General features: G+C 34.0%; 1 protein-coding gene across 1 annotated transcript; it reads right to left on the bottom strand.

The window, feature by feature from the left end:
* Positions 1–1,101, bottom strand: LOC110798063 (stress-response A/B barrel domain-containing protein At5g22580). Its single transcript, XM_022003194.2, has 2 exons — positions 880–1,101; positions 1–453 (listed from the first exon to the last, which is right to left on the bottom strand). Exons 1-2 carry the CDS (start codon positions 996–998, stop codon positions 261–263), a joined length of 312 nt encoding a protein of 103 aa, XP_021858886.2. The 5' UTR covers positions 999–1,101; the 3' UTR covers positions 1–260.
* Between the last annotated feature and the right edge of the window lie 8,240 nt (positions 1,102–9,341).

The raw sequence follows: 9,341 nt of genomic DNA, 5'->3' as shown, positions 1-9,341 counted from the left end.
TCTTCATAATTAATAACAAGATATATTATGAATTTATCATTATGCGTGCACTATAATGATAAACACAAAAGGAAATGCATGTTACACCATGCAAATCTAACATCTAATGTTGATAATTAAAAATAAAAAAAACACAAACGAGTACATAACTAGTTCATATAATACCAACTGAAATGCAACAGCATTACTTGGACGAAGTTTAAGTTTCCGGTGGTGACGTGTCGTCTGTCCTAAGCCGCTAGCTCGGCCGTGGTTTCCGGCTATGGCTTGACAAGGACAATAGGAAAATCTAGCAAGATAACCTTTTCAATTGCTACTGAAAATGTGGCTGAAAACTCAATATGCTTAGGATGTGCAAGGAATGCAGTGTATTCTTCCTTGTTTTTGAACGTCATCAAGAATGAGTGGGTAAATCCTTGCCTAAGCATCTCATGGCTCTCCAAATCTTGTCCCCTATACATAAAAACTTAACACAATTAATAAGTTTATTTTTCCCTTCCCTAAGTATTTGGATCGGAGGAATTTAAGGCACTAATCAAATAATCATTAACAACTGATAGCTAATCAAAGAGAAGGGTTTTTGCTAATCAGTAATCAGTAATCAGTCCTGTTATGCACGTCAACACTTGGGAGTAGAGGGAAGGTGAGGGAATCCTCACTTCCAAGCACACACATAGTGAAGCTCGAACTTGTGACTTGAATTACAAGGTGAATGCTATACAGTACCGGATCCAGAAAAATATATAAGCCAGTACGTGCAAATGGTTAAGTTTCTATAGAAAACCAAAAAACAAAAGTTCAGATTTTATAAAAGAAAAATCAAATTTTAAGTGGAGTATCCGTCAAATTTAATTGGTTAAAACAAAGCTAAAGACTTACCACTCAAAGGACTTGACGGCATCAATGTCCGAGACAAGATCTTGCATGCCTTTGATAACGTCTTCTACGGCGACTCCCTCCTTAAACTTGGCCACAACCAAATGCTTGAAATCTCCCATGATTTTTCAACTTCACTATACCAAAAATTCAAACTCTATACACCAAATATATTCTAAATTGGCAATACAACAACCTACGGAGTAGTTTATTACTCGTACTATTTATACACACAAAAATCAATGTAATAATTCATGAACTGTCCTTATAACATGGCTATTGGACCCAATTAGTCACTCTTTAGACTTTAGCCCATGACCCATTTGGACACATTTTTTGCTGGCAACAACTTTATAAGAAAAAATATACCTCACTGAAAAATCAAATAGACACAAAATATAATATTGGTACAATATCAATATATTTTGATGGCGAATTTCAGACCCACCAATTTGTTAACCTTGCGTTGAATTGTCCCAATTCCTAGTGTTTGCACGTGCTTTGGGGTTACTTGTATTATTAGTACCCTACTTTTTTCTTTTTTTCTCCTACGTGCTATGTCGATTTCACAATTCAAAAATACTTTTTTTTTATTGTATTAAATAAGTGTATTTTTTTTAATTATTCATCTCGATTTCTGATTTCTCAATATAAAAAAGTATAATTTTTCCTTTAAATTACAATAATATATTGTTCAAATATTTAAAATTGTTTATCATATTAACAATTGTGAAACTTCGAATTTTACAATAGATTAAGAACAGAAAAAGTATAAACTTTATGAGTTATTCCTTTACCTAAATTACTCTAAGAGAAACAAAATCTCAATTGGACTGATTTTTTTAGTTCAAATGAGCCAAAAAGAATTATAAATTACTAATAAGTAAGGGGTTTCAAACATTTGAGTTATCTTATAAAAGTCTTTGCCACTACGCTAAAATCTCATTTATATAATTATATTTCATTTAAACTTATAAGTATACCAATCTAATTAGATTTATCCTTTATTATTACTTTCAATTTAAATACAATATTTTATGGAAGAATTGTAGGATGTTTTATTACTTTATACTTTCTCCATTTTATTATTTTATTTATTTTATTTTAGACGGGCATGATACATGTTTGCTAAAAACAACCGGCATAAGAAAAGTTCAATACGAGATTAACTTTATGTATCATGTATGTGTATAATAGGGCCGTACTTTTTTTTTTTTTTTCCTTTGAAAAAGGTTAATGTAGGGCAATTAGATTTAGAGGATAGTATGATTACGGGTGACTTTTTTCTTTGAATTTGCTGACATACCCTTTAGGCTTTTCCCGACAAATTTACAGTAATATTCTTGTGGATTTTTAGTATTTATTAATTAGTTATTGGGTTGTTGTTGTAATTTTTGCATTATACGCTCACGGTTTGTTTGGTAGCCGGGTACGAATTGTGTCAATGAAAATAAAAGTATATGTAAATTTACAAGGAAAATCAATATTTATTCCCATGCTAATGCTAGTTCACTCAATATTATCTGTTTTTTTCTTTATAAATTTTCATTACCATTTGCTATGACATAAAATAACCGGACATCGTGACCTAATGATAGTTTGACACGTGTCCTCTATAATGCCAAATCAGCGAACAATCAAGTTGCTTTGCGGCTTTGCCAACGTGCCACCATTCAATACTACCTTTATATTCTTTCAAAACACAGTAGAAGGATCACTTATTAATTGGCCCAAGACCCAATAAATATTGTGTGTCATATCTGATGTGACACTTGTCATTCCAAAAATGATAAGTCAATCATAAGCTTTCTCCATTAGGGTTTCCCCTAGCTTGAAGCCTATAAATACCCCCATTTTCATAGCACAAGGGGGGGTTCTTTTTCCTCAATAGATTACACATTACAAATCAACATAACTCTGCTTTCTCTCTACAATTTTCATATTTTGTCTCTAGAAAATACTTTCCTAAGCATCGGATGTAATATTCCTTAGGGAATATTCTTGTTATGCAGGTTATCCAGAAGATCGGACCAGCATGTACCAGGTTCCTCTTTGGAAGCTTCCACCTCAGCATCCGGAAAAACCCACCTCATTTGGCGCCGCATGTGAAGAGGTACAGTAAAATGACCGATTTATAACCTGATGTTAAAGCCGAACAACAAGTTGGCTCGGGTGATCGACCTTCTCGAGGGAGGGATCCACCTAGGGGCATCCGTAAAGCCCTCGGCACAAAAGGCATCCGTAAAGCCCTCGGCACAGAAGCCTAAAGCAATTTGCCTAACGGCATATTGCATGACGCCGGTTAACAAAACTTTCATGTGTAATCAAGTACTTCGTATATATCATGTTTTGGTCCATGTCACTGGGCATATGCAAATATATAGGACCCAACATGGTGACATGCATATAGAAACAACTATCTCTTCAACCTTGATCAACAAACTAACCTCAAATTAATCATCATTGTAAAATTCTCTCGTCAACCACATGGAAGTATTTCAAGTATATATACTTTATCATCCGGCATATATATGCTGAGCGGCTTCAACATTTTGAGCTATTTTCATCATTTGATTTATTTCATCTTATCAAACCGCACTCAACCACCGACAAAATAACCTCCTGGTTACTACTATTTGAACTCCAAAAAGTGAGCTAAGATTGATACTTCCTGGTTCTCTTTCCCAAATCATACACAATATATAATTAAGGAGATAACAATGTACAAATCTAAAATAACAAATTACAAAATAAAAATTATCACACTACAAATTTACAATCAAGAAATACCATCTAATCTACAAGTACAAAAAATTGTAATTTAGCTTATCTAGATCTATCTATGCGCGTATCGCTGTTTTGCTGGAGTACGGGGTGAAGGACATCTAGAAGTGAAATTGTAATATGGGACTGGGCCTTGAGGGAAGAAAATCTTTCAATAGCCCAAGTGATATGGGTACAATTGGTTTTTACTAAGGGATTTAAAATTTATTTTATATTTAGTGAAAAATCTCATAGCTTCGATATCGGATATCCGAAAGGTATACGAAATCAACTTTCGGATCGGTATCAAAAAAACCGGATCAATTACGGATAAGATATTTGAATTTTCGGATAATCAGGTAGTTTGCCCAGCCCTACTATTCCAAAAAAAAAATACTCCGTAATAATAATAATAATAATAATAATAATACTCCGTAATACACTATTCTTTTGGAGAAAAAAATAGTACGGAGTACTTGTTTATAGATTACTGTAAAGTTTGAAAGGATCATGGGGGTAGTAACTCCATAATGATGCAAACTCCCACTGTTAACAAGATTCAGGCTAGCAGCACTTAAGTGTAATGCACTTCTACATGCGTATCCGATAGCGATAAGCAACACAAACTAGTTGAAAAGGCAGTAACTAGTAAAGTATAATTGAAACTGAAATTATCATTGAATAACTAGTAGGAATCAGATAAATGGTGAGAAGCAAGTGGAAGATCCAGTAAGGAAGATGAACAGGCAAAATTAGGAAACTTTTAATGGCTTGTGAAGAACACACTTAGGTACCAGAAGAAAGGGGCTAGACACCATTTTCTCTCTCTTAAGCCTTGTTACTTCTGTAGTATAGCAATTATTATCGTGCAATCCTGATTCAAAAACAGAACTGCAGTTAATGCCATTTCCCAAACAAACAATCAAGAAAAATAAGCTGCAGAACAGAAATCTTAATACTCTAGAGATTTTGATTAATTTCAACACACAACTAAAGCTGCAGAAAAACAAAACCACCAAATCATAGATATAATTGTATGAGAAATGTGAAAAAAAAATGGCCAGGCTGGATGACCCTTGACGCATTACAGGTGACGTCAATCCACAAGCATTTTTCCAGATAGTAAACCTAGTTTTTTTTATCATGAGATGTATGAAGTCGCTAAAGCGAAGATTTTGGGGAGTAGTTTATTTGGGCCGTTATTTGTATAATTAGACCCAACCAAACCAGGATCAAAAGCGTAAAGGCCTGCTCCAGAGTCCAGAGTCCAGAGTCCAGAGTCCAGACCCAGCCAATTGAACAGGCCAAGGAGGCAAGGATCTGATAATCAAAATTCAAAACAGAACTGCAGTTAATGTCATTTTCCAAACAGAAAAAAAAAGCAAGAAAAGTGAAGTGTAATATTATAGAGTACAGTACAGCATATAAATGTTGTTGTCGCATGAATATTCTTCTTTCTTAAGTTTTGATGCTGTCTCCTGTCTTCACTTTTGCTGCTTCAATTTTCTAGTATAAAATTACAATTATTAACAAAAGTATTCTTTCAAGTGGATTCCTTGTAGAAGCCAAACAAGAATCAGTGTAATATTGATGAATTGAAGCTATAGGTCAGGCATATACTTGCCATTTTATATAGCTGATATGGTCAATTGGAGGATCCAATTCTCCTACTAGATAAACAAGCCTGGTCGTATCTTGTACATGCTAATGGTATGGCTTTTCTTTTCTTTTGTTCAGGTCCATGAAAATAAGCACAACAAAGGGAGGACCTAGAATCAATTTGTTGGACACAGCGGAAGTATAATGGGTTATATTCTCCAATGTACGAGATATATATATGTAAAATAATATATGTGAATAAGCAGAGCTGCAGCTCCTACTTTATATAATGAATTAATGGAGAATGATAAATATAATATATTACTTTGTTATATTATTGTTGTTATGTAAATTGATATATCATTACGATATATATAATAAATTACAATGCTAAAATAAGAGAGGTAGGAAATTCAATTTATCCTATGCCTTAAACTAATATGTGATTTTTACTATTTCTATTAATAGTGTTTGCCAATCTTTCTTTTAGCCATACTATAACATTGCCAATTAATTTTCCCCTCTTATTTTACAATGTTTACCGGTTTTCTTGCTTAGTACCCAAATCTTTTGAAATTCTTCTTAACCAAACCGATTCACATGCTGCTTCAGTGGCTAACATATATTCAGCTTCTACTGATGAAAGTGCTATAGTTTGTTGTTTCTTAGAATGTCATGATATTATCTTAGTGCCTAAACAGAAAATTAAGCTGATGTACTCTTACGGTCATCTATTGATCCAGACCGTCACTATCTGTATAACCAATTAATTCATCGTTTTCTTCAATTCGGTATCGTATCCTACTTTCACAGTACCTTGTAGATAACGTATTTGCAACAGCAAAACTCATTTTGCTAGGATTATTCATAAATCTTGATACTATATTCACTGCTTGAGCTAAGTCAGGCCTTGTATGAGTTAAGTATAGTAGAGAACCTACTAAACCTCTGTATATGTTATCATCGATTTTCTTAGCTCCATCATCTTGACTTAATTTTTCATTCAATGCCATAGGAGTATTCACAGGCTTGCAATTCTCCATGTGAAATTTCTTGAGAAGATCTCTTGTATATTTTTCTTGATTAAAGAAAATCTCTCCCTTGGTCTGCTTTACTTGGATTCCAAGAAAGTACTTCATGAGTCCCAAGTCTGTCATTTCGAATTCTTGCATCATGGACTCTTTGAACTCATTAGTGAGTTTCATATCATTTCCAGTGTAGATAAGATCATCAACATAAAGATAAACAATGAGAAATTTCATCATTGTTTTTTAATATAGAGTGATGGTTCACTTGGACTCTTTTAGAATCCATTATTCATAAAACACTTGTCAATTCTACTGTTCCATGCTCTTGGAGCTTGCTTAAGTCCATATAACGCTTTTTGCAAACGATAAACCTTTTCTTCTTGCCCTGGGATTTCATAACCTTGTGGTTGTTCCACATACACTTCTTCTTCTAACAATCCATTAAGAAATGCGGATTTCACATCAATATGATACACAAAAAGTTCTTTTTGTGCAGCTATGGCTAATACCGTCCTGATTGTTTCAACACGAGCTACTGGAGCAAATGTCTCATTAAAATCAACTCCAAGCTTTTAAGCATAGCCTTTAACAACAAGCCTTTCTCTGTGCTTTTGAATATTCCCATCTTGGTCTAGTTTTGTTTTATAGACCCAATTTAAACCAATAACACCTTAATCTTTAGGACATTCAACAAGTTCCCATGTCTTATTTTTTTTCAATCATTGAATTCCTCATCCATTGCCTTTATCCAAACATCTTCTATTGATGCCTTTTGAAAGGTAGAAAGTTCAGATGCAAATAAAGCAAACGTAGCTATATTATTTTCTTTGGCTAATGAGCAATCATAATCATCTAAATAAGGTCTTTTTCGTTCTCTTCCTGGTTGATTCGAGATAGGAGATGAAGATGTTTCTCTTCTTTGTGTATTAGAAGCAGTCGATCTTTGAGGAGTGTTTATAACATCATTTATTGTTGTTGGAGATGGTCCACATGAAGTGTTAGCTTCTTCTTGTATAGAGATATTTACTTGTGTTTGAATGGTTTCATCTTCCCATTTCCATTTTGCAGATTCGTCAAATATAACATCTCTGGAGACTGTTAGTTTCTTAGTTTCGGGATCTAAAAGACGATAGCCTTTTGATTCATCACTATATCCCACAAAAAGATATTTTCTCCCTTTGGGATCAAACTTATTTTACCCGATCTTTATTCAAGGCATATGCAATGCATACAAAGATTTTCAAATTGCAAATGACAGGTTTTCTACTGTTCCAAGCTTCATAAGGAGTCTTGTTACGAACTGCTTTAGTTGGAGAACAATTGTGTATGTAAATAGTTGTATTTACTGTTTCGGCCCATAAATTTTTAGGTAATCGTTTTTCTTCCATCATGCTTCTAGCCATTTCAACAATTGTGCGATTCTTTCTTTCGGCTACACCATTCTGTTGAGGTGTTCTTGAGATAGCTAATTGTCTTTTTATACCTGCATCTCTACAGTGCTCCATGAAAGGACTATATATAAATTCACCCCCACTATCAGTTCTCAATGTTTTTATCATTTATTCACTTTGTCTTTCAACCATTGCTTTAAATTGAAGAAAGACATTAAAAGCATCTGATTTTTTATCGATAAAATATATCCACATCATACGAGTGTAATCATCAACAAATAACAAAAAGTACCTCTTCTTCTGTAGAGAAGTGTTTCTTGTGGGGCCAAATATATCTGCATGTACTAATTCAAGAGGAGCTTTGGCTCTCCATGAATTCTTTGGAAATGGCAGGCGATGCATTTTGCCATATATGCATCCTTCACAAACTTGAATATTTCTATCAATAAGTGGTAATCCCACCACCATGTCTTTTTGTTTTAATAGGTGTAATCCTTTTTGGTTCAAATGCTTGTACCGTAAATACCATAAATAAGATTCATCCATAGCATTCGCTGCAACACCACTTTCTTATTTTGTGGCAAGTGAATTGGAAATACTTTGTTTTCAGCCATTTGTACTTTTGCCAATGTTGTACCAGATTTCTTGTCGAATATCATGCATTCTCCATTATTGAAATTTGCTGAGTATCCTCTTTGAACTAGTTGCCCATCACTATATCATGCATTCTCCATTATTGAAATTTGCTGAGTATCCTCTTTGGACTAGTTGCCCAACACTAAGAAGATTATGTGCCAAATTCGATACATAAAGAACATCATATATGTATTTTGTATCATTTGATTTTCCATTGGCAGCAATGACCCCTATTCCTTCGACATTCGTTTTTTTACCATCACCTAAGGTGACTTGATTGGTAGTATTTGTGTCCAATTTGACAACAAATCCTCCTGTCTTGTGGATACTGCATCCACTATCTAAAAACCACATATTATCATATTTATTTTGTGCATCCATGCACGTAAGAAATAGTTGCTCATCACCTTCTCTATTTGTGGTAAAATTTGCTTCATTTGTATCATTTCCATTTTGATGCCAACAATCTTTTTGGGAATGATTTGGATTGCGACATCTCTTACATCTATGATAGCATTCAGATGATTGATGACCAGACTTACCACAAATACGACAAGAATTATTTAACCTTTGTTGATAATTTTGGTATTGCTCGCGACTTCTTCCTCGGCCACGACCAAAATTTTGGGTACCACGACCTCTTCCATGCTGATACCCTCTTTGGTTTCCTCCTCGCTTCTCTGAATTTACTTGGTATTGTTTGTTTGATACATTCAATTGGGATTGGAATGCTTGGTCAACAGATTGATCAACATTTGTATTTCTTTTCAATCTTTGCTCTTGTGATTCCAAGGATCCATCAACTCATGCATTGTGAATTTGTGAATGATGACAAGTCTCTTGACTCCTCTATTATAAATGCGGCAGAATTATACCTATCGGTCATACTTCTCAATACTTTTCGAACAACTCTCTTTTCTTCTATGGTGTTACCGAGACATCTTATTTGATTAACTATCTCTGTGACTCGTGAAAAGTATACTTGGATGTTTTCTGTCTTTTTCATCTCCAAGTTATCAAAATCTGTCCATAAAGTTTGCAATCTAAT

Source organism: Spinacia oleracea, chromosome 4 (assembly GCF_020520425.1).
Source record: "Spinacia oleracea cultivar Varoflay chromosome 4, BTI_SOV_V1, whole genome shotgun sequence".
NCBI classification, from domain to species: domain Eukaryota; kingdom Viridiplantae; phylum Streptophyta; class Magnoliopsida; order Caryophyllales; family Amaranthaceae; genus Spinacia; species Spinacia oleracea.
The sequence above is the reverse complement of the archived record's forward strand: the minus strand, read 5'-3'. Positions and strand labels throughout refer to the sequence as shown.